Source organism: Peromyscus leucopus, chromosome X (assembly GCF_004664715.2).
Source record: "Peromyscus leucopus breed LL Stock chromosome X, UCI_PerLeu_2.1, whole genome shotgun sequence".
NCBI lineage: Eukaryota > Metazoa > Chordata > Mammalia > Rodentia > Cricetidae > Peromyscus > Peromyscus leucopus.
Genome location: NC_051083.1, coordinates 81,008,106 through 81,035,803, shown reverse-complemented (window position 1 = coordinate 81,035,803; position 27,698 = coordinate 81,008,106). Strand labels below are relative to the sequence as shown.

At 36.7% G+C, this 27,698-nt stretch overlaps 1 protein-coding gene across 1 annotated transcript; it reads right to left on the bottom strand.

Moving 5' to 3' along the window:
- On the bottom strand, positions 1-25,840 carry LOC114685247 (vigilin-like). The gene is made up of 3 exons (XM_037199282.1): positions 25,803-25,840; positions 6,419-6,556; positions 1-3,878 (listed from the first exon to the last, which is right to left on the bottom strand). The coding sequence occupies exon 3, from the start codon at positions 3,780-3,782 to the stop codon at positions 48-50; it is 3,735 nt and encodes a 1,244-aa protein (XP_037055177.1). The 5' UTR covers positions 3,783-3,878; positions 6,419-6,556; positions 25,803-25,840; the 3' UTR covers positions 1-47.
- Between the last annotated feature and the right edge of the window lie 1,858 nt (positions 25,841-27,698).

Below are 27,698 nucleotides of genomic sequence, written 5' to 3'. Positions count from 1 at the left end.
TTTTCAGGTAAGCAGATTGGAACACTTTATTGTTTTGATCGTCATTGTTACAGTTTTGAAGGGTGAGTCTTAGAAGACATTCGTTGTTTTAATCTTGGAAAGTGTTCACAATTATCCACATCTGGGAGCTTTGTTGTAGTTTTAGCATAACAGGGAACATATTTTCTTACACAACTCTTGGATGGCGTCATGGCTATATTGCAAAGGGAGACACTCTTATTATGCTCCTGCTGAGATCCATGGCTTATGTCAGCTGACAGATAGTACTTTTCAAGATTGAGGATATGTTCAATCGCTTTCTGTACATTATCAGGGAGCCCAGTCAAGGTGATATTAGGGTTATAGGACCCTTTTGGAGGTAAACGTATATCTACTTGGTATTGATCCATGATTTTATGGATGGTTTTTCCACGGAATCCAATAATATTGCCACGAACCTGGTAGTTTAGTGGGATTTCTTTAGAAACTGTTTTTTCAATCTTATGCAACACTCTCATTATTGCATCTCGAGCAGCTAGAGTGTTCTCTTTATATCCCGTAATAGTGACTTGGTCTTGCATCTCATGGCTTCCTTTCTTTGGAAAACGAACAGTAACATCATGTTCTGTGCAAATCTGAGCAATTAGTAAGCCCTTATGACCAGTGATCTTGGCACGACATTTGGGATCTAGATTGAGTATTAGTTTAAAATTTCTTAGTGTCCGATCTTCTATTTCCATTTGTAAAGCCTTGACTCGCTTTTGTAATTTCGTCTTGGCTTGTTCTACATTTGCTGCAAGACCCATAATAGATATGATATCAGAATTTCTTCCAGGTTGTAATATCTGGATATGAACTTCAAATTCCTTTACTAGCTTACGTAAGCCACTTCCTTTGTGCCCAATGATATAAGGATGTAGATTAAAGGGCACATGGACTTCAGCAGTGACAGGAATTAAAGATGCAAGAGCTTCAGTAGCTGCCTTGCAATTTTCCACTTGGCCTGAGATAAATATGGTGTCACTTTTCCTTAAGGAATTAGAAGCAAGATCTTTAGGGGTCTTTCTCCACTTTTCTTTTCCCTTTTCCTGCACACCTAGATCCATACTTATGCCTGGCTTTTCTATGTCTGGGAATTTGATTTGAACTTTATAATCCCTAGCAATTTGTTGAATTCGTGAACATATTGGTCCCATGAGAAAAGGTTGGAACTTCTGGGGAATAACATACCGTGTTGTAACATGGGAGCCCAAAGGCTCAAAAATATCCTGAATGTGTTTCTTTGCTGCCTCAACACAAGCTTTTGCCCCTCTCATTGTGACTTTTGTACTCTGTTTCCCTGCATAAGAGAATGTAATAACCACACCACCATACTCCTCTGCCATTTCTCTTAAAAGCTGGCCCCTCCGCATGACAAAATAATGGTGAAATTTCCTGTTTATTATTAGGTAATCCTCCACCTCATTCTCTAAGTCTTTAACTAAAACTTCTAGTCGTTTTTGCACTTCTTTAACAGCCTCTTCAGTCCCTGTAATAGTTATGGATTCTTGATCCTTGTTCTTAAGGTTAGGTAAAATGACACATGTTCCAGTCTCCTCACAGATTTTGGAAATATTGCCCCCATTTTTATTCACAAGGAATTGATGATATTGTGATTTTACATGGACAGTCCCAGAGTAACTCTTGGCTTGCTCGTCTTCTGCAAGTTTCAGAAGCTTTGTTTTGGTCTTTTCAACACTTTCGACAGAGCCCATGATAATGACTTTATGCAGGCCTGACTTGTTTTTTGGGAAATACAGATAAACCTTCCCACATTCCTCTATGATTGAATTTATCAAAAATTCTTTGGGATGAGTCAGATATTTGTATAGATTAGGAGGAATGGAAATCTCCTCCTCTGCAGTATCAACTATCTCTTGCTGAATTGAAAGAATCCAGTTACGTGCAATTTCACAATTTTCTGGATATCCAGTAATGATAAACTCTTCTGAGTCGCAGTTTTCTGGTGGAAAACTAATCTCAGTGTTGGTTGCTTCAGAGATTTTTTTTATGTTTGAACCTCCTTTTCCAACTATCCTTTTGTGAAGCCTTTTTATGACTGGAATACTTACAGAAAAATTATTTTCTTTAATATCTGTCAACATGTTCTCCAAATACTGTGCACATTTTTCTGACTCATGTTTTGGCCCTATCAGTTGGACGACATCACTTTTCTCTGCAGGGTGTGGAAAATTGAGGATAACATCAGGAAATTTCTTACAAATTTCACGGACCCTTTCACCTTTTTGCCCAATAAGTATGTGGTGAAATTGGTGTTTGATGATTATGTCTTGACTGTGCTCCTCTTGCAAATTATTAGCCAGCTCAAGGAGTTCTCTTTTGGCCTGGTGGACACCCAGAGATTCTCCCTCAATTCGGATTGAGTGATTTGTTTCATTTTCAGGAAACACTGAGATAGAGACTTGGTTTTTCTCTGTAATTCTATTTAGGACTTCCCCATTATTCCCCATCAGGTACTTGTAAAACTTACTGTCACCGTTGATCTCAGTACATTCCATTCTATTAAGTAGGTCATTGACAATGATATCAAATTTTTCTTGAGCGTAATTTACATCATCTATTGGTCCTTTTAGCATAATTTTGCCTTCAGCTGTAAAGTGTATATGAACCTTTGGCACACTATTTGTTATCTCAGTTATATTCTCACCTTTCTTACCAATAATAAACCTGTGTAACCAAGAAGGGGCAGAGATGGAAGAAACAACATTATCATCATTGCAATCGATTTCATTAACTACCTCCCCTGAACTGTCAGGCTCACTATAGTGTGTCATAGAATCGAACATGCTTTCTGAGGGTGAGTGTTCTGTTGAATCTCCAGCTGTTTCTAGGATCTCTTCCAGAAAACTTCTTTTGAGACCTATGGTACAACTGCTGTGAAAGTTCATAATCACATCTGCAGTTACAGGGATTGTCTTCTCAGTCATCTCATTTTTATAACAATTGGTCTGATCCACATGTAGTTGTCTTTTATTAATATCTGTATTTGTCCTTTTGGCACTAGACAGTGGAAAGGGGACATGTCCCTTTGTTTCTTTGAAAATGTCACTTGCTTCAGGGTTTGGCTCAGCAGTCAGGGAATTAAATGTTTTCTCCATTTCTAGTGTCTGGATATCATCCTTGCTACTTTTGGCAGATGTAGGTTGGCTTCCATCTGAAGATTTCAACTCTGCCTGATTTACATCAACACGATTCACACATTTGCTCTGCTTATGTGGACTTATGATATGAGTATTTATTTCAGCTTCTTGTTCTAAGTTTAGTGTATTTTTTCCAGTCTGGTCTATTACAAAGCAATGCTCTTGTTTGGAAATGAGACTTAAATCTTGTTCTTGACACCATTTAAAAATTTCATTCTCAGCTTTTATGACAGATTCTGGGTTGCCAAATACTGTTATATAGAGACCTTGTTCTTTGACAAAAGATGATTCTAAGTTGACACCAGTGTTTTCTGTGATACGTGCATAGAATTTTGTTAATGTACCTTCACCAAATTGAATCAAATAATTTTCTTCCTCTAGCAGTACATGGAAAGCTTGAGTGAGGGTTGAAACTTCCTCAGCCAGAGGAATATTGGTGCTTGATGATTTCGAAGTTTCTTCAGGATTATTTGTTTTCTCCAGGTGTTCAGTGACTTTGTGTTCATGTGTGGACATATCAACCACATCATCTAAACTTCTATCATGATTTTCTTCTTGAACACAACTATTTTGGTGTGGACTAGAATTTGATTTGGAATTCATTATTGACTTTTGAGTAGATTCAATCCAAATATATTGCAGATAAAATGTCAACAGCAAAAACACAAATACTTCCTGTAGCTGCCTTCTTGCATATTACTGTATGAGAAGAATGGACACTTTAAGGATATCATTCCTTTCTAAATTAGTTTATAGACTCAAGATGATAAAAATTAAATTCTTAGGATATACAATATTATTTGATAAGATGTTCAAGGTTCATCTATTAATCTATTCTATTATTTTACTAGCACAATAAAGGTTTAGATTATAAGGATTATGAGGAAACAGCCACCATTGTTTTGCAAAGGAAAGCCTTCTTTATTTTTATTGGCCATAAATAACTTATTTTTCCAACTCAGTGTCATTACTTTTTACCATTACCCCAAACAACACTATTGAGTACCTATAATTCTTTGGGAAAAACAAATCACTAGTGTCTCTAAGAAGATGCTGCATTTTCTAGAATTCTTATTTTTCTTTAAAATTTTTATTGAGCAATAGCTTAAAATGCACAAATTTCATGTGCACAATTAAATGTTTTTTTTCTTGGTTTTCAGTAAACTTAGAGCTTAGCATTCTGAACAACTCAGTTTTACCAGATTTCTAAAACCACACATAAATTCCTGAAGTTCACTTGAAGACAACTCCCATTTCTACCATCACACTCAGGCAAAGCAAATCACATTTTTTAATCTGTAGACTTTACTGATATGAAAATGTCATAAAAATAGTATAACCTGTAGGTCCAACTGAACCACAATTCCTTGTTGAAATTCATCCATTTTAAGGCATAACACAATACATCCCTTCTGATTACTGAACTGGTCTACTTCTATTTAAAGTGATTATAAGGACTGTTCTGAGTTGATTCCTTTTCTAGGACAATTTCCTCTACTAGAATTTTACATAAAACAAGGTATAATTTAATTTAGACTCATAACTTTGAATATTATTAACACTGATGTTTTCTCAAATGAACAATCATATCCCTGAGCATGTTTATGCACAGAAGCTACTCAATAGCAACCTAGTCTTTTGAAAATTCATCCAATAGATTTGTAATTTTATCCACAGGTTTTCTGATCTTGTACTATTATTCTGTTTATATAATTTTATTTGTTAAGAATTTTCAGGAGGCTAGAGAGATTTCTCAGTGGTTAAGAATATGTACTACTCTGGCAGAGAACCTAAATTTTATTCCTAGCACTAATTTTAGCATCTCACAACTATCTGTAACTCCAGCTCCAGGAGATCTGAGACCCTCTCTAGAAAGAACCCTGGGGCATGTGCACTCCCATGTGTATATACCCCCACACAGACATACACATATATACATAATTAAAATGAAATTAATCTTTTTTAAAAAGAAAAATGAATCAAATTTTAAGTCACAAATTTTTCTTAATATAGGATATTGAAGACTATGAAATGAAAGCAACCTGAAGTGAATATCAAGGGAATTGGACAGAACACCAAAGCTATTCTTACAAATGTGAATTCTCAGTAAGGAACATTTATAATACTAAATATTTGGTGTTGTGTTTTAGTTCAATTTCCTACTCTCTAGATTGTGGTTCCGACATAAGAGGTCATAAGCATCCTGAAATAAAATTAAAAGGCCATTGCATCTGCTATGTTTTTATGGGGAAGGGGATTTTACATGCTAACTGACACTGGGGAAACTATCTCTTCTATTATGTAGATTTGTCATTTATTAAAGTTCTGTGGACAATGATGGCTAAACGCTGGTTTTGTTCTAGAATATTATAGATATTTGTAAACAGTTTTAAATAGTTTCTTACATATTACCCTCAGCAATTACTTGCAAATATCTGTACCTGTTTTTACCAAAAATTATTTTAAGTAATGAATGTATGCTAACATTCCTGTTTTAATTCCATAAAAATACCCCATTGTAAAGAACTTGCAAATAAAGATGTCACACAGCTAGGTTAATTTAGCCATTCAATTAAGCTCCTGCCAAGATCTAAAGTCTATATATTTCAGTCCACTTCTATACAGTTAGAAGAGCCATTTTGAAATCATAGAGCTTTGCTTTACATTTTACACTTTCACTGTCAATTCCAATTTTATGTTTTAATCCACCCCCAGAAGATCTCCTAAAAAACTATGACAAAGTTAAAAGTAAAAAACAATTAGCTTTACTAGCATTTCATTCTTCTTTATCATCTAATATTATCCTTCTTGTCCTTTCCACATGTTATACTATACCCACACATATTTGTTCACCTATATGTATGTATACATTATAATCTAAGCTCCTCATATGAGGGAGAACATGCACTTATGGAGTTTGAGATTGGGTGAGCTTGTTTAATATTATAGGCTCTAAGTCCATACATTTTCCTTCAAATTTTGTGAAAAGTACTTTATTTCCTTACCAGAGATTATGTCTCCAGATGGTTATCATTTCTATTTAAAGGAGTAATTGTACTTGCATTTTGGATATCTGAAAGACTGCCCAGTGTACACAGATACTCATATTCAAAATACTATGTCTGAGATTGTCTATGGGCAGTCATCAAATCTTTTCTAACACTCTTCATTGCTGAAAGGGACTTTAAAAACCTGATAAACTGATACATTTCTTCAATGCTTGACGTGTTCTAGCCTACCTTTTCTTCTAGTCCAGTTCAGAGGCGTCTGCTTGATGATAAATCTCTGAGAGCACAAACTTAGCTCACAGGGCTCCAAAATAGTGAGAGATGAAAACTTCATGGAACTGGTGACGGGCCCCAGTGTGAATGGCAAAGCTGACAAGAAAAACATGGATCTTCCGATTAGTTGAAATGTACAATGACACTGTTTAAAATGCATCGTTGTCATCAAACCTATGTCACAAATGGAAATGAATACTTTAGGCAGGTCTAACAGTCAGTCAGCCTAAGACTCCACCTTCTATAATCCTGGTAAGACACCATTTTAGGGAGAAAAGTATCAAAATTACTTCATCATAGAATTTTAACTGTGATGTAAAAGGAAGGAGGATTCAGGACAATTGCCAGTCTTTAAAAATTAAAATATCAGGTAAAACAGGTAGTAGGACTTTGTTGAGGGCTATTAAAGAAAAAGCATTTGTTCCTGGTGAAGCATAGCTATTTTATATTTTTTCAAATATTCTTCAAATATTTTTATTTGTTATTTTTTGAAAGCCAAAGTTACATTTTAAGTTTTAATTACTATGCCTAAGAGATCCATGAAACAAAAATGCCTCTGATCTGCAAGATCTTGCCCAAGGACCGATAGTTCCTGAAATGCTGGAAGTTGTTGTTTATGGGAGATAACAAGCCACATGTTTTCACTCCCCTGAACAAGTTTGTTTGATCCATTTGCACTACATATGTTTGATCACATGTGGGTGGGAGGTTCACAGCCAGGAAATATATCAGTATGTACACTTGCCCTGATTGGATACAGGCTGGAGGTATGTCAGGATATATGCTTGCTTCTGACTGGACCTGATAGAAAATATCTAAGGTACTATAAACCCTGATTTTGGACCATTTTATGGAAATGTAGAGATGGACCTGGCCAGAGACCATCTACCTGGCCAGTATTTCATTAAAGTTTGTGTTGTGGGAATTCATTCTGTTCAACCAATGACCTTTAGGCTATCTGTCCCAATGGATAAGCTCTTTCTGGGTACCTGACCAGTTAAAACTGAGGAGAGGGTGTGTTCACTCTATCTTGGATGGTCAGAGACCTGATGTTTGGTTCCCTTCACCCCGGGCAGAATTGAGGGCAATGATGACTGTTTACTTGGTTCTGTATCCGTGAGTGTATTATCCCCATTTTATATCTTAATAAATTCTTGATATCCTTTAACAGACTCTCGTGGGTGCACATTACAAGTTTGATTCAATTTTTTTTAATTGTGGTACTGTTCTTATTCTCAACCAGTGGGATTAACAATTTTACACAATTTTGGTCAAAAGAATGTGAATTGACATTTCAAACTGGCTGAAAGAACATAAAATTATTTAGCAGAGCCGTTCTGTAAAGAACAAAAACACACTCTTGTCCCCTCAAAAGTTAATCTTAATAAGCCTGCTAATCATCTGGATAAAAAAAAAAAAAAAAAAAAAAAAAAACAATCCTCCAGAAAGTTGTCTGTTTCAGAGCTAAGAAGTAATGATTCTACCTCAGCATGTAGGTTGGCACAATGACCACACTACCCACTTTCCCCTGTTTGTTTAGTGAAAGAATTTCTGTCACAATAGTTAATTTGGTCATTAATCAGTCACTCTCCTTAAGGGTCCTAGAGTTTACTCTGAAATAAGGTGTGGAGGGTATGGAAGGAATAGGAAAAGAAAGAACTGTGGTGAGAGTATATTGTATGAAAAATATTTTTCTCTTTTTTTTATTATTAAGTAATTTTCTATTCACTTTTTATACCATCCACAAATCCCCACTCTTTCTGCCCCCCAGCCTTCTTCACAACCCACCCCCATTCCCACTTCCCCCAAGTTAAGGTCTCCCATGGGGAGTCAGCAGAGCCTGGCACACTTAGCTGAGGCAGGTCCAAGCCCCTCCCTCCTGTACCAAGGCTATGCAAGGTGTCACACTCTAGGCATTGGGCTCCAAAAAGCTCACCTATGCACCAGGGACAGATCTCAATCCCCCTGCCTGGGGGTCTCCCAAACAGTTTCATGTATCCAGAGGGCCTAGTCCAGTCCTATGGGGCCTCCACAGCTATTGGTCTATAGTTCATGGATTTCCACTAGTGTGGCTGGTTGTCTCTGCATATTTTCCCATCATGATCTCAACATCCCCTGCCCACAGAATCCCTCCTCTCTCTCATGATTGGATGCCCGGAGCTCATCCTGGTCCCCAGCCATGGATCTCTGCATCTGCTTCCATCAGTAACTGGATGAAGGCTCTATTAGTATGGTGGTTTCTCAGAAAATTGGGAATCAATCTACCGCAGGACCTACCTATTCCACTCTTGGGCATATACCTAAGGAATGCTCAATCTTACCACAAGGACATATGTTCAACTATGTTCATAGCAGCATTATTCATAATAGCCAGAACCTGGAAACAACCTAGATGACCCTCAAACAAAGAATGGATAAAGAAAACATGGCACATATACACAATGGAGTATTACTCAGCAGTAAAAAAAACAATGATATCCTGAAGTTTTCAGGCAAATGGATGGAACTAGAAAATATCCTGAGTGAGGTAACCCAGACTCAGATATACACACATGGTATGTACTCATTCATAAGTGGACAGTAGATGTAAGGCAAATGATAACCTGACTACAACCTACAGCTCAGAGAAGCTAGCTAACAAGGAGGACCCTAAGTGAGACATATAGATAGCCCAGCGAAGGAGAAATAAATGAGATCCACCTGAGCAAACTGGGAGTAAGTGGGGGGTGGTAATGGAGGGCAAAGAATGGTGGATGAGAACATAAGGAAATAGGACGTTTGAGATGGAACAGGGACAGTGTGGGAGAGCAAGGAACGAGATACCATGATAAATGAAGACATCATGGGAATAGGAAGAAGCAGGGTGCTGGAGAATCTCAGGAATCTGCAAGGATGACCTCACCTTGGAATAAGGGCAACGGTCGAGAAGGTGCCTGGACTGGTCTACTTTGGTGACTGGAGCAATGATTTATTTGTTTTTAAATTCATGGCATATTAAAACTGATTTAGAATTGTCTACTATATCTGAAGAGACAGAAGGTAATTTTTAAGAACTTTATGTATATGCATGTATATGTGTGCATGCTATGTGTGTTGATGCCTGTAGGATCCAGAAGAGGGCTGCCCAATCCTCTGGAACTGCAGTTACAGGTGGCTGTAAGCCATCTGACACATATGCTGGGAACTGAACTCTGATTCTCTAGAAGAGCAGCAAGTGCCTTTAACTGCTGAACCATCTCTTAGTTCTTATTTTATTTTTTAATGTTATGGCTTGATAATTAGAATAAAGATTATGTATATATAGTTTTGGTCAGAAATACTTTAAAACTTTGTAATCTGATAATAAAAATTGACTTGATTATATGAAACCTCAAAAATATTATTTTAAAATTGATTTAATATGAATACTACTTATATCTAAGTAACTATGAACTATATTTTAAATTTTATAACTAGTAAATTTTGATGAGATATAAAATGACCATCTTGTATGTATGTATGTATGTATGTATGTGTTAGAGTCTGTTTTGTGCATGTTTTGTAGTAAATGATGAACTGAATTATGAGACAGAGTCAAGATAGCACTTCTCTATATTGTGATTTAAAGACAATTTAGATTAATATTGTAATCTTCTTTGATTCTTGTAGTGAAATAAAGAATAGGAAATAGGGAAAAGATGACATTACAGAGAATAACATATGAAAGAATGTTATGTTAGCAGAAAATTGAAATCCTTGTTGTATGCTTGTGGTGGTATTGTGTTCCCCGAAATATTGTGCACTCTAATAAATTTATCTGGGGTCAGAGAACAGACAGCCACTAGATATAGAGGCTAGAAAACGGTGGCACTCACACCTTTAATCCTAGCATTCCAGAGGCAAAAATCCATGTGTTCAAGGATACAGCCAGGCGTGGTGACAAACGCCTTTAATCCCAGGGTGTGAGTCTTTAATCCCAGGGAATGATGGTAGAAAGCAGAAAGATATATATGGCGTGAGGACCAGAAACTAGAAGCATTTGGCATGGTTAAGCATTTGGCTGGTTAAGCTTTCAGCCTTCTAGCAGCACAGTTCAACTGAAACCCATTCTGGATGAGGACTCAGATGCCTCCAGTCTGAGGAAACAAGATCAGCTGAGGATCTGGCGAGGTGAGCTAGCTGTGGCTTGTTCTGGATCTCTGATCTTCCAGAATTCACCCCAATACCTGGTCTGGGTTTGATCTTATTAATAAGAACTTTTTAAGATTCGTGCTACTTATGCTGGCTACCTGTAAGAAAACATCTTAAGGTATATAGTACTGAAATAACCCAGAAAAAGTCTTGGGGTGCCTCTCTCTCCCTTCAGTTTTGTCCAGCTCTAGAACAATCACTTACATTTCTGTTTCTCTTTTTTAATAACCTATCTCATTTCCTGTAACTATTCACTTGTCTATATATAATTAATTCTTAAGAAATATGAGGCATGAAAATTTCAGCTGTTACCCTCTGAGACTCTAATCTGTGCCTATGAAATTTGGCAGAGCCAGCCAGGAGAAAAGCATGAAATGCTTCTGTAGTCTTCTTTTGTCCTTAAGAAAATGATCCAATGCACTACAATTCCTTCCTTTTGCTCTTAGAAACCACAGACAGATTTGTTCACAGCATAGGAGAACCAAGTTCAAACTTTAACTTTTCTCTTTCCTTTCTACAGCTGTGTCACCCTCTTTTAGAGGGCCAAGAACATGCCTTTATACTCTCTCCATCCCACCATTCTTCAGTAGCTGGATTTATGTCAAGACAAGGAAGTGTATATTTCTTTGCAGAGGCTGCTAAGCCATGACTTAAAGTGGGAAACCAGCTGCTGGTAATGGGTGACGTTTAAGCTAGTGAGATATACACTACAAATGAGGATTTATGTCCTGAGGGTGAGTTGGTCTAAATTATCATGGGACTGTTTCCAACACACATATTCACAAGATTAGCCAAGATATCAACAGTTCAGTGACTAGTCAAGACAGAAATAGTCACCAGATTAACCAATATGGTGATTCCTGTATGACTACATAAATTCCCCAATGCCACTGAGCCCTCTGAAAATCACTTCATATCTAGACTTTTCCTGCGTCAACTGTATTCATGAGTACCCCACAAAATTTCACTTCTCTGGTTCTTTGCTTTTTCCTTTCATCTTCCCAGACACATGCCAAGATGACAAAAATGGCTGATTCAAGTGCAGCTGAAAAAAGAAAAAGCAAGAAAAAACACAAACAATAAAAATGCAAAACCATGTGATATATATTTGTGTATATATATATATATATATATATATATATATATATATATATATATATACATTTTTTTTTCCGAGACAGGGTTTCTCTGTGTAGCTTTGGAGCCTGTCCTGGAACTCACTCCATAGACCAGGCTGGCCTCAAACTCACAGAGATCCACCTGCCTCTGCCTCCGAAGTGCTGGGACTAAAGGCATGCACCACCACCACCTGGCAACATGCAATATCTTAAATGATATCTGTATCTGTGCCAACACCCCTTTTCAAACAAGAAATAATAGACAACATAACTCCTGTGAACTATCTCTCCTAACTCTACAGAGCTATACTACCTCAGTATTATCCCATTTGCCAAAAGTTACCCAGTATTACAAGTCATACTAAGCGTGTAGACTCTTATAAATGCATTACTTTCCTATCTTTACACCATTCTACTTAGGGGAAGTACTAGGAACTGTGGAACAAACAAAGCCCATGTGTATTTTTCAAAGACCTCAAATAGTACAAGGAGATGTGTAGCTGAAGTTTTCTCCAGTCCTGTCCAGCCCCACGGACCCTGCAACTGCTTATAAAATAATCACTCAGTATTAATTAAAACTGCTTGGCCATTAGCTCAGGCCTACCACTGACTAGTTCTTACACTTAAACTCAGGCCACTTCAATGAATCTATATGTCACCACGTGTTCTGTAGCTTTACCTGTCGCCTTTACGTGCTGCTTCCTGAACGGCAGGCTGGCATCTCCTCCTCAGCCTTCCTATTCCCACCATTCTCTTCTCTGCTTGTCCCACCTATACTCCCTGCCTGGCTACTGGCCAATCAGCATTTTATTTATAAAGAGCGATATCCACAGCAGAGATGCACTGATATATCTCTGATGACTCATCTTGATTTATCAGCATTTTAAAGACCTTATTTTTAGCTTATAAGTTTACACAAAACCATTTTTAGGTTATACTACTTGATTGTATCCCTGACTGGGATGGGGCAATAGAAAATTTTGAAAGAAATGAAAAGCATGTAGATGAACGATTTAGTCAAAATCCTTATGCTCGTCTTCACAGTGAACAGAACCTGTAAGACCACAAACTCACTAACTATAATTGTGATAACCCAGTATGAAGCCATAATCATAGATTGATGACAGAAAGCCTTATTACAAAAATACAAAGATGTATTAAAAACTTGTTATCTTTGAAAAGACCAGAGAGGTTATTCAAAAAATTTGCCTTATATCTCAATATGTTAGCTGAGACTTTCAGGAAATTCATCAACTTGATTCCTTTATCTCCAGAAGAAGAAAGTCTTTTAGATTAACATTTTAATAACCAGTCAGTCTTGGACATACATAGATGGCTTCAGAAACTACAGGTTAGTCATTAGATTCCTCAGATTTAGCTATTGCACACCAAATGATGACCATCTGGAATGAAAGAAAGGAAATAAGGAGACTTCATTTGATTATGTTCACCCTTGAGTGAGTTATTAGCCAGGCCTATCCAGCAAATGCTCAGACACTTCATGTACAAGGGCCTAGGTTGGTGGTCAAACAACACACACCCTCATCTTCTGGGCCATGTTCTCTGAGGCATGACACTGGAATATAGATTGTTCCTGTTCTTAGAATAGAGGGGCCAGTCCCAATATTATAGAGACTGTATAGGACTAATAATGCCCAGGGAGGAAGCTGATTTCATACCTTGACTTCCTCATACTTACCAAAGAACTTTGGGTTACCTTAGATGTAGTACATAAGAAAAAACAAGCTACTTATTAGCTCTTTCCCTGGAAATGTATTCTTCTGGTCAACAGATAAATTTGGGGTAGTAGAAATGCCCCAAAGACAATATTTTATTTTATTTTATTTCATAGGTAATGTGTCAATCAGAACACCAGGTTTTTATTCATCCAACCCTGATTGTCTCTCAATGTCCCTTTCCCCAGTTGAGGGATTTGTTGAGTTACCTTGTAGAATTCCTGCAATTCTGTAATATATCTAAAGTGATGATAGCCCTAGCTTCTGAAGTGCTCAAAGACATCCTAAAAAAAAATAGAATTGACTGGACCTTTGATGGAAGTAATTTTTCCAGGTGGTCCTGAGCATCTTTGTAATTGTCAGACCACAAGAAGTGGACAGCTTGGTTCATATATTCAGTCTAAAATCAGAAACCTCAAACCTACTGATTCTACCTGAAGACCCAGAAGAAAACACCTATGCCTGTGAATTGGTGGGAAGTCCTCAGAAATTCTCTTCAACAAACAAAGAGAAGTGACAGCTTGATAATTGGTGCCTTAAATGGTTTGAACAGTTCCTGATCCTATTTTTCTCTTATAATCCTAAACCAATACAGAACAGTTTATGTGCTCCAGGTGAAATAAAATACTTTATTCTGCTTGTATTCATTTTTCCTATTCCTAGAGGAAGAAGTAATCTGTTTGTGCCTATTTTAAAGGAAGTAGCAGATATCATTAACTCCTTCCATTGATGACTTTGTCCTAAAATGTAATAAATGCACCACAAGCAATTCTTTTTAGGCTTCTCAATTAGTATAAAAGAAATGACTCACACTAATACCACATAGACATGTTTGAAGTATACCCCATAAAGTGAAACCATGAATGAGGGATAGGGCGGAGAGACTGAAAACTAAATATCAAAACTGAAAGACTTCCTTCAGGACTTCAAGCCAAAAAGCCGTATAAATTTCCTTTAAAAAATCAGTTTCTGATTTTTCTCATTCTGTTGGAACTGAACCATTCATAAGTATTCTAAATGTCTTCTCTATAAATCCAATGGATAGTTTGTTTGAGAAGGATAAAAACTGTCCTGGGAACCAGAGAAAGATGATGATTCAGACTATAAGTCTTATGGATTCCAATTTTCCTGTGTCCTTGTGAAGCAGGAAATTTAACTATTTTCCCAGTAACCATTCTGAATCTGCTAAACTAATCTTACTGTTTGTACAACCTTGTCAAAATAACAGCATTTTATCACTACATAATGATACAAAGGCTACACAAACAGTTGTCCATAATTCAAACTTTTTATGCCTGTCATCCAGAATGTGACCTGCCAAGCATGTCATACAATACCCACTCTCCTTCAATATGCAAAGAAGATACTTGGAAACTGACCCCTTTCACTTAGGGATTCAGAGGTATGAGATCACTGAACAACACAAAAACTTTCCCATATCTTTTTCTCATAAATATATTTGGTCCCAGGGACCCTCTACTGCTATAAAATTACCGGCCATCAGATTTTTTTTGTGTGTGTATAAGAAGGATACTTTCTGTTTTAATTCAGAGATGGCAAGGTCCATATACTGCAGCATCTACCTTCAGAAACTAAAGTGTACTAGAGAGATTTTTCTAAACTTTCCCAAGCTACTTGGGATCCTTTGTCAAGACCTTCATATATATATATATATATATATATATATATATATATAGAGAGAGAGAGAGAGAGAGAGAGAGAGAGTTACAACACTGGGGTTATCAAACTTACAGAGTTTGGTTCTCTAAATACTGGTAACCCACTTTTGAATTCCCCATGGGAATTGCAGCATTAGAAATATCAATATAGAACCTGTCTCTGCTACTATAGTAGACACAAAAGGCTACTTTTATATTGAGAAAGCCTTCACTCCCTTACACAACTGTTCATTCAGAATTACAGGGCTTTAGCTTTTGGAAGTACAGTGGGAGGGGTTAGCATAATGTCTAATAAATATACTGCTTTTAGAGTAATGATTCACTGTAAGTTCATCATAGTCCAATAAAATTAGAGGAGATGATTAGGATATACTCAAATCTAAACTCTAAGATCTATTAGGAATCATGCCTAATAGACATTCATCTGTCTTTGAATCAATAAGGAACTTGCTATGGGGAATAATACCTACAGTGGCACTATTATCCATGCCTCTGATTCTAGCTTGTCACTAAAGGTTTTTTGTATTCTAAACCTAATAATTCAACTAGTATCTTCTAGAATTCAGCAACTTCTGCAAGTAAAGATACTGGCCCTCCAGAGCTATCCTTCTCCTGACCCAGAATATCCTGAACCTGAAAAGGAGAATTCTGTCCAATGGAAGGCACAATAGGAAGAAAATTCTATGGTCTCTATTAGGCAAGCTCTATGCCCTTTCACACAGAAGGCAGTCAGTCATGTTTCTGTTGAAGGGAAAGATTTTTGGTACTCCAACTCTTTGGGGAGGGCCTGAGGGAGACTAGGGAATAAGCAGCAGACAAAAATCCATAGATTAACATGTAAAAGAAAATAGCACCAGAAGTTTGGAAGAATGATCTTGTTTATGTGTAACAAAACAGCAAAGCAAGAACGAACGAATGAACGAACGAACGAACGAACCAACCAACCAACCAACCAACAAACAAACAAATGTAAACTACTCATAGAAAGTCATGGGATCCCCATCTTTCCCTCTTTGGGAGCAAAACTGTGATCCAGCTCTGGGGTAATTTCAATCTAGTTTGTTTTTCTCTTAAATAACTATCTCCTTTCTCATAATTTTCCATTTGTCTCTCTACAGTACATTGTTAGGAGACAGATGAACCCGCAACATGTCAACAAGTGCTTCCCAGTACTGATATTTGCACAAGTAACTTTAATATTAATTATAATTATATTTGAAACATTTATATATGGTTATGATTTGTTTTTATAAATATTATTATGCTTGAGACAGTATCTCATGTATAGACCTAAAATTTGCTTTGTAGCAAAGAATGACCCTGAATTTCTGATTCTTTTAACCCATCTATCAATTTCTGGAATTAAAGACATGTAGCATCCTAAACAATTAAGGATTAAGATAGGCTAAAACTGGAATATTAAACATGTATGCAATTATTAGATACAAATTCAATGATGAACACAAACTCAAAGTAGGCACAAAGATATAAGATAGAATATATACAGAATAAAAATAAATGTATTAATCATTTTATGAAGAGACAATTGAGTCCCCAGCATCTGGTCAGCAAATGAGAGACCTATAGGCAGGATGCACAACCACCCTTTCCATCCACTGGAGAGTTTCCTCATGACCCACACTGCCACCCAAACCTACCTAACCCAGCACCCTCACAGTGGACAGCCCTTCCTCACAATACCAGCAAACCCTATAGACATAAGCACCACCTACACAAATTGGAAGAACAGCAGCCCCTGTATGTGAAGCACCACCTACATGAGTTTTAAGAACAGATGAGTGAGTGGTCTCCCAGCTAAACTGCCCCAATCTCTACGCCCTAAGAACCAGGTTATATCCTGTGTCCCTCCCCTTCCCATCTCAGTTCCAGAAAGTCAGCTGGGCCCTGCCCCCAAATCTGGTGGAACTCCACTGTGCTGGTGCAGTCTCCAGCAGCCTGTCAGTAGGTAAAAGACCTGCAGACAGGCTGCAACACTACAATTGTCATCCACTGGACTCTGTTCCCCCAAGACCCAATCCACCACCCTACTCAGCTACCCCAACATCCTCCCCATGTACTGGGCTCCCATGAAATATTAGCAGACCATATAGGCACAAGTGCCACCCCTACCAGTTGGAAGAACACCAGACCCTATAGGCACAAGCACTACCTACACCAGTTGGAAGAACAGGCACAGGTACTACCCACACCAGTTGGAAGAACAGACTCCATAGGCATAAGTAAAGCCCGCAGCAGCCAGATGCTGGATTTAGGCACCCAAACCTCCACAATTCTTAGCTGAGACAATCCTACTGAACCTGATCATGGGCCAATCACCAGAACCATTGGCCATTCAGGCCAAAAGACAACAAATGAACCAGATAATAGAGGAACAAAAGACTCATTTAACAAAGATATCACAAAAGACCACATGTACCTATATTTATTCCAAACTGCATGAATGCCAGTACGAGAATATATTGACAACATAAGGGCAATATGGCACCATCAGAAGCCAGTGGTGCTACAACAGCAAGACCTGAGCATCCCAATGCCAGATGATTCAGAAGAAAACAACTCTAAAAATAACTTTATTAAGATGATAGAGGCCCTTAGAGAGGAAATAAAAAATTTCCTTAAAGAAATTGTGGAAAATGCAATAAAAAATTGGGGGAAAAATCAATAATTTCCTCAAAGAAACCCAAAAGAAAAACCAAATAGGTGAAGGAAACAGTGCACAACTTGAAAATTGAAATAGAGGTCTTAAAGAAAACACAAACCAAGGGAATTATGGAAATGGAAAATCTGGGTAAGTGAACAGGAAATACTGATGCAAGCATCAACAACAGAATACAAGAGATGGAAGAGATGTTGAATATAGGATAGAGGAAATAGTTTCATTAGTTAAAGAAAAGGCTATATCAAAAATATTCTTAACACAAAACATCCAGAAGATCTAGGACACCATGAAAAGACAAAAAACTAAGAATAATAGGGATAGAAAAGGGAGAAGAATTCCAGCTCAAAGACGCAGAAATTATATTCAATAAAAACATAGAAGAAAACATTCCAAACCTAAAGAAGGATATGCTTATGAAGATACAAGAAGCTTAGAGAACACCAAATAGACTTGGCCAAAAAAAGTCTCCTTGCCATATAATAATCAAAACACTAAATATATGGAATAAAGAAAGAATATTAAGAGCTGAAAATGAAAAAAGGCAAATAACATATAAAGGCAGACCTATCAGAATTGCACCCAAATTCTCAGTAGAGACTTTAAAATCGAATAGGTCCTGGACAGATGTTTTTCAGACACTAAGAGACCACAGATGCCAGCCTCTACAGACTACTATACCCAGCAAAATTTTCAATCACCACAGACGGAGAAAACAAGATATTCCATGATGAAACCAGATTTAAACAATACTTATCCACAAATCCAGCCCTACAGAAAATACTAGAAGGAAAAATCCAACCCAAGAAAGTTACTACACCCATGAAAACAGAGGAAATACATAAATATATAATCTTACACCACCAAATCCAAATAAGAGAAACACACACACACACACACACACACACACACACACACCCATTATTAGCAATAAACACCCCAAAATAACATGAATTAACAATTACTGTGTATTAACATCTCTTAATACCAATGGACTCAAATTGCCTATAAAAAGACATAGGCTAACAGAATAGATATGAAAACAGGATCTATTCTGCTACATACAAGAAACACACCTCAACTTTAAAGAAAGACATACATCAGAGTAAAGCGTTGGGAAAAAAATTTCCAATCAAATGGACATAAGAAGTAAGCTGGAGTAGCTATCCTAATATCTAACAAAATAGACTTTAAACTAAAATTAATCAAAAGAGATGGAGAAGCACATTTCATATTCATCATCAGAAATATCCGCCAAGATGAAGTCTCAATTCCAAACATGTATACCCCCAACACAAAGGGCATCCACATTTGTAAAAGAAACATTACTAAAGCTTAAATCATTCATCAAACATCACACTTAAATAGTGGGAGACTTCAACACCCCACTCTTACCAATGGACATTCCTGCCAGACAGAGACTTAAGAGACAAATAAGGGAACTAACAGATGATATGAGTCAAATAGAATTTAACAGATATAGACAGAAGATTTCACCCAAACACAAAAGAATATACCTTCTTCTCAGCATGTCATGGAACCTTCTCTAAAACTGACCACATTTGGTTACAAAGCAAATCTCAATGGATTAAAAAAATTGAATAACTCTTTGTATCTTATATGATCACCATGGGTTAAAGCTAGAATTCAACAACAACACCACAAGCTACAGAAAGCCTATAAACCCATGGAAACTGAGCAACATTCAACTGAATTACCTTTGGGTCAAGGAAGAAATAAAGAAATTAAAGACTTCCTAGAAGTCAATGAAAATGAATGCAAACATACCTAAACTTATGGGACACTATGAAAGCAGTGCTAAGAGGAAAATTCATAGCACTAAATGCCTACATAAAGAAGTTGGAGAAATCTCACACTAGTGACTTAACATCACACCTGAAAGCTCTAGAACAAAAAGAAACAAACTCACCCAGGAGGAGTAGATGGCAGAAATAATCAAACTCAGGGCTGAAATCAATAAAATAGAAACAAAGAGAACAACATAAAGATTCAATGAAATAAAGAGTTGGTTCTTTGACAAAATCAACAAGATACACAAACCCTATCCAAGCTAACCAAAAGTCAGAGAGAGAACATCCAAATTAACAAAATCAGAAATGAAAAGTGGGACATAACAATAGACATTGAGGAAATTCAGAGAATCATCAGGTTATGCTTCAAATATCTGTACTTCACAACATTGGAAAATGTAAAAGAAATGGACAATTTTCTAGATAGGTACCACATACTAAAATTAAATCACGACTAGATAAACAATTTAAATGGACTTATAACCCCTGAGGAAATAGAATCAGGCATTAAAATCCACCCAACCAAAAAAAGCCCAGGACCATATGGTTTCAGTGCTGAATTCCACCAGAATTTCAAAGAGCTCATACAAAATACTCCTCAAATTGTTCCACACAATAGAAACAGAAGGAGTATTACCAAACTCCTTTTACATGGCTATAGCTACACTGATACCCAAACCACACAAATCTCCAACTAGAAAAGAGAATTATAAACCAATCTCCCTCATGAACATTGATGCAAAAATACTCAATAAAATACTAGCAAACCAAATCCAAAACCACATCAAAATATCATCCACCATGATCAAGTCGGTTTCATTCCAGAGATGCAGGAATGGTTCAACATATGAAAATCTGTCAATGTAATCTACCATATAAACAAATTGAAATAAAAACCACATGATCATCTCATTAGATGCTGAAAAAGCCTTTGACAAAATCCAACACCCCTTCTTGATAAAGCTCTTGGAGAGATCAAGAATACAAGGAACATACCTAAACATAGTAAGGCAATATACAGCAAGCCAGCAACAATATTGGAAAATTTAAAGGAAATGGACAATTTTCTTGATAAATACCACATACCAAAATTAAATCAAGACCAGATAAACAATTTAAATAGACCTATAACCCCCAAGAATATAGAAGTAGTCATTAAAAGTCTCTCAACCAAAAGAAGCCCAGGGCCAGATGGTTTCAGCACAGAATTCGACCAGAATTTAAAAGAAGAGGGCTCAATTGTTTGAGCATCAATAGGGCTCAAATTGTTCCAGTCAATAGAAACAGAAGGAACATTGCCAAATTCTTTGCATAAGGTAACTATAGTTACCCTGATACCAAAACCACACAAAGATGCAACAAAGAAAGAGAATTACAGGCCAATATCCCTCATAAACATTGGTGCAAAAATACTCAATAAAATACTGGCAAACCAAATCCAAAAACACATAAAAATATCCACCATGATCAAGTAGGTTTCATTCCACAGTTGTAGGAAAAGTTCAACATATGAAAAATCTGTCAATGTAATCTACCATATAAACAAACTGAAAGAAAAAAAATGATCATCTTGTTAGGTGCTGAAGAAATGTTTGACAAAATCCAACATCTCTTCATGATAAAGCACTTGGAGAGATCAGGGATACAAGGAATATATTAAACATAATAAAAGCAATATACAGCAAGCCAACAGCCAATATCAAATTAGCAATTCCACTAAAATCAGGTACAAGACAAGGCTGTCCACTCTCTCCACATATATTCAATATAGTACTTGAAGTTCTAGCTAGAGCAATATGACAATAAAAGGAGATCAAGGGGATACTAATTGGAAAGGAAGAAGTCAAATTTTTATTTGCAGATGATATGATACTATACATAAGTGACCACAAAAATTCTACCAGGGAACTCCTAAAGCTAATGAACACCTTTAGTAAGGTGGAAGGATAAAAAATTAACTCAAAAGAGTCAGTAGTCCTCCTAGTTGATAATGGGCTGAGAAAGAAATTAGTGATAAAACACCCTTTACAATCCCCACAAATAATATAAAATATCTTGGGGTGACTCTACCCAAACACATGAAAGACCTGTATGATAATTTCTTTGAAGAAAGAAATTGAAAAAGATATCAGAAGATGAAAAGATCTCCCATGCGCATGGATAGGTATGATTAACACAACAAAAATGGCAAACTTATCAAAATCAGTCTACAGATTCAATGCAATCCCCATCAAAATTTCAACATAATTCTTCACAGACCACAATAGAGCAATACTAAGTTTCATATCAAAAAGCAAACAATCCCAGGATAACTAAAACAATACTGTACAATAAAGGGATTTCTGTAGGTAACATCATCCCTGATTTCAAGCTCTTCTATAGAGCTATTGTAATAAAAACAGCTTAATATTGGCATAAACATAGACATGTGGATCAATGGAATCAAATAAAAGACCCTGAACTAAATCCACACACCTATAAATACCTGATTTGTGACGAGGAAGCCAAAATTATATAGTGGAAAACTGAAAGCATCTTCAACAAATGGTGCTGGCATAACTGAATGTCAGCATGTAGAAGAATGCAAATAGATCAGTATCTATCACCCTGCAAAAAAGTGAAGTCCAAGTGGATCAAAGAAGTCAACATAAATCCAGTAACACTTAACTTGATAGAAGATAAAGAAGGAAATAACCTTGGATGCATCGACACAGGAGATTAGTTCCTGAATATAACACCAGGAACACAGACACTGAGATCAACAATTAATAAATGGGACCCTTTGAAACTGGAAATCTTCTGTAAGGCAAAGGAAATTTTCAATAAGACAAATGGCAGCCTACAGAATGGGAAAAGTTCTTCACCAACTCCACATCTGACAGAGGGCTGATCTCTAAAATATATAAAGAACTCAAGGAACTAAATATCAAAATATCAAATAATCCAATTTAAAAAAATGGGGTACAGATCTAAACAAAGAAGTCTCAACAGAAGAATTCAAATGGACAAAATACTTAAAAAATTGTTCAATACCCATTAGTTATCAGGGAAATGCAAATCAAAATGACTCTGAGATACCAACTTACACCTATTAGAATGGTTAAAATCAAAAACTGATGACAGCTTTTGTTGGAAAGGATGTGGAGTAAGGGGAACACTCCTTCACTGCTGTTAGGAGTAAAGCTTGTACAGCCACTTTGGAAATCAATTTGGTGGTTTCTCAGCAATGTGGCAATCAATCCAACTAAAAGACCCAGTTATATCACTTGGGCATATACCTAAATGATGCTTATTCATAACACAAGGACACTTGCTCAACTATGTTTATAGCAGCATTGTCCACAATATACAGAATCTGGAAACAAACTAGATGGCCCTCAACTGAAGAATGGACAAGGAAAATGTGGTACATTTGCACAGTGGAATATTATTCAGCTGTAAAAAAACAATGACCTCATGAAATTTGCAGACAAAAAGATGGAACTAGAAAAAAAATCATTCTGAGTAAGGTAACCCAGATCCAGAAAGACAAACATGGTAGGTACTTAACTCATAAGTGGATATTAGCAGTAAAGTATAGGATAACCAACCTACAATCCAAAGTTCCCAGAGAGGCTAGATAACAAGGAGGGCCCAGATAGGGATGCATAGATTTCCCTCAGAAGGGGAAATAGAAGAAATCTCTTGGGTAAACTGGGGGCAGGGTTGGGGGGATGGGAACTTGAGGGAGCAGTTTGGGGGACCTGGGTATGGAAAGCAGGTTGGTGGTACCTGGGTATAGGAAGCAGGTTGGTGGTGGGAAGGAAGTATAGACTAACAAAAGAGACACTTATCCAGCAGGCTTGAACTGTTTAGGAAACACCCAGGCAGTGGACCAGGACCTGTCCTTAGTGCATAAGCTGGCTGTTTGGAACCTGGGGCTTATGCAGGGACACTTTGCTCAGCCTGGTAGAAGGGGACTGGACCTGCCTGGACTGAATCTACCAGGTTGAACTGAATCCCCAGGGGAGTCTTTGCCCTGGAGGAGATGGGAATGGGGGGTGGGCTGGGGTGAAGGCAGAGGTGGGGTGGCAGGAAAGGGGAGAAAAGGGGAATCCGTGGCTGATATGTAAAATTAAATTAAATTATAAAATAATAATAATAATAATAATAATAATAATAATAATAATAAAAAGAGACACTTGATAAGAGGAACCATTTTTAGGTTAGTGAGAAAACTGGTACCAGGGAAATCCCCAGGAATCCACAAGGATGACCCCAGCTAAGACTCTTAGCAATAGTGGAGAGGGTGCCTGAACTGGCCTTCTCCTGTAATCAGATTGGTGACTACCCTAATTGTGATCAGAGAGCCTTTATGCAGTAACTGATGGAAGCAGATGCAGAGATCTACAGCCAAGCACTGGGCCAAGCTCTGAGAGTCCTTCTGAAGAAATGGAGGAGAGGTTGTATGAGCTGGGGTGGGGGTGGGTGTCAAGGTCATGACAGTGGATCAACAATGAGGGAGCCTGCATGAGACTGACCTAGGCCCTCTGCATATGTGTGACAGTTATGTAGCTTGGTCTATTTGTAAGGCTTCTAGTATTGAGATCAGGACCTACCCCTGGCACTTAGCTGTCTTTTGTGAACCGCTTCCCCAGCATGATTATCTTGCCCAGCCTTATTTAGAGGAAGGAGCTTGCTCCTACCTCAATTTGATGTGCCATACTTTGTTGAAGCCCATGGGAGGCCTGCCCCTTTCTGAATGGAGACAGAGGAGGAGTGGATAGGGAGGGAAGAGAAACTGTGGTTGGAATGTAAAATAAATGAAAATAGTTAATAAAATAAATAAAAAAGAAGAAATATTTATATGACAGTATTAAATATGTGGAATTAATTTAAAGTAAGCAATAATACTGAGAATTTTCTACAATAAAAAATAGAACTGAAGATTTAAATAAACTGGTCTGTTGGTACATGAATTTAGTCACATCACTGTGGATAAGGAGGAAGGAGGATTAGGAATTCAAATTCACCCACATTTTTGTAACAAGTTCACAGTTAGCCTGCATTAGGCAAGAGTGTTCTAAAAAAAATGAAACACAACCAAAGGATGTAAATGGAGTACTACTGTACAACATTCTGAGATAAGTAAAAGTTGAGATACCAGTATCTTGCAAAATACTCTGCTGCAATAGTCAAAGGTCAAAGATAATTTCAAAATCCACTAGTTTACAAAAAATTCTACACTATTACCTGTAAAGTGTAATATTCATACTGCTCTAATATGGTTTTAAAATACTAAGTATATGGAGGTTGAAAGGACAACTCATATATAACAGTGAGTTCTCTTGACTTCTCAATGTAAACAATCAGCCAAGTAGTCACAGGGCTAGGCAGGCCTAGACTAAGACAGGGAACAAATAACAAATTAATGAATATAAAGTTTTGATAATTAAGAACAAGAAAGTCAAATAAATAATATGGTATAAAATATTTGTTATTTTAAAAAATTACTTTTAAAGTAATGGTATCAAAACTAGAGTTCATGAATATATTGAAAAACAGTCCATTGTACCAAAACTGAAGTTATAATATGCTTTTGATAAGTAAAGATTGTTCAACACTTATGATTTTTAAGTAGAACATTAGTAGAAACACATATCCTTAGAATAATTTGTTGGATACTTTCAATAGCCAAAGTAAAGCTAATCCTTTAAAAGTCCTGAAATTAAAAAAAAAGAAAAGATGGAATGTCAAATTCCAATAAAAGTTGGCAATGAAACACTTTTTATAAGAGATCAAGATTCTGACTTCACAAATTTATAGAAAACCAAGATAGTCACATGTCTTAATGAGCGTACACTAAGATATTAAACTAAAACACATAGTACATTGTCATATATGAGTATAAATTTTACTATTACAATTAGATAAGAATAATTCAGAAAGAAAAAATAATAAAGGAGTAGACATGAGAGAGTGTTGAAAATTAGACCATTGAAATTCACATAAAATATAAGATATTTAGGAGGCAATACTTAAACAATGGCTGACCACATAATTAAATAATTGTATAGGATAGCTGCCCAACTCAAATGTAATCTAATGAAACAGCCAAAAGACAATGAAAAGTCACATAACAATTCAGAGGAGTTAAAAAGAAATTTGATACCTGGAAAGGGTGAACTGCCAGACTGGACAAAGCTGGAGCTTTCTGAATCTACATGAAGGTTCCCATGACAACTGAATTGTGAGGGACATTCTTACCTCACAGTAAAATAGCCAACAAAGATGGCCACTTTTCTCAAGTGTCAATGTGACTCTAGTAAACAATATCAGCATTTTATACAAGAGAATGATATAAATTGAGGGTTAAAAGCAAACAATTTTTAAAAAAATTATATTCATATACTAGCAAGCAAATATGTTATTTTAAAATCACTTTCAAATAATTTAGAAGAGCAAAGCAAATAAACACATAAAAGTTTACTGAAAATTACAGCAATACAAGTAATATGAATACAGAAATGTAGAAATTCTAAGTGCCATAATAATTTCCACACACATAATGAATAATAATAAAATAAGCCAAGAAGATGGTTAATTTCCATGGTTCACAAACATGATTAGATTTGAAATCACCTTGGAGACACACCTCTGGGCATATGTTTGATGGAATTTCCATAGAGGTTTAAAGTCCTACCTTGAATGTTAACAACAGCATCCTATGGGCTGGAATTGCAGTCTGGATTGCCGCAGTCCAGCTGTGGATGAGGGCAGGGTCTGAAGATGAGTGGATGCAAGAGCAGTGATGGGAGCAATCAGACATGGGACACTTCTTAGTTTTGTTTTAGGAGATATGGACAGAGAAGATGCACATCTTTGTGTGGCTTGTCCTACTCTGACAAACTGTGTCTCTCACAGGCTTTATTTATATAGAATTGAGTAAACAGGGATACATTCATGATGTTCCAAAACATAGATCTTATCATTTATGTTTTTGGACATGTGTTTTACTTCCTTTTGCTCATCTTTTAGTCACCATTAATAAACTATGACAGAACTTACTTATCATTTTCAATCATTTTTACCTCAAATTTTGACATCATTAATAAACAGAGTTATCATTCTTGCTCATGAACCCCATAACCCAATTTTAAGAATCTAGAAACATATGACAGCCTGTTCTCAGGCTGGTAGCTTTGGTTGCTTCAATGACACTAGACCAAAACAAAATCTTTAAGCTACCCTGGACATTTTGGCATGTCCCAAGCAGTATATTATTAACTCTTTGAGGTCAGAGTGCCCAAGAAAAATCCTCAGGCCAAAGCTACTGAAGTTATTATTCAATTCTGGCATAATATAATGTTCACATTTATATCTTTATAGAATTTGTGTGTCTAATCTTGGCATTTTGTTGTTCCTTGGTCATATGACACCACAGTGGCTCTGTGTGTGCTAACTTTTCAAAGTAAGGGAAGTCTTGACTTCTCATTCTTTTTATCATCTTTCCACTCCATACTTTGCTCATCAATATGTTTCTGTGTAGGGCAGAGGTATATGGCATGTAATTGTCTGAGTGTACAGTGGGAAGAAGCTTGTAATCTGAATTGTGTCCAATTCCTCTAGCCCACCAAATCTTGTTGACCTTTTTAAGTTTACTTTGTTTTGAATATCTTGTTCCTGTGTAGTACAGGGACAGATGTTTCAGGAATGTCTCATAGCCTCATGAAGAGACCTCTGGCTTCTTTATGTGTCACAACCTCCAAGGCATAAGGAAGACCTTCAAATAGATAAGGATATCTCCCTAAAAGCAGGGGGAATAGTATGTTCAGGACTGTCCTGGGGAAGCTTAGAACCAACATTACTGGGAGAAGGCATAAATGATTGATAAGGAATTTTCCATCAATCCAATATCCCCAAATAGTACAAATATTAAAAGGCCTTCAAGTATGCAACAGGTGGTGATAAAAACCAAAGTTGGCATGTCACCCACCATACAACTCAGCTTTGCTGGATGTTTGTCAAGCAGCTGTGCTGGCTTTATGATTTCTGTCATTACATTCAG

Excerpts from the sequence above, each read along its gene's own strand:
- LOC114685247 (XM_037199282.1), bottom strand. The coding sequence starts at position 3,782 with ATGAATTCCAAATCAAATTCTAGTCCACACCAAAATAGTTGTGTTCAA.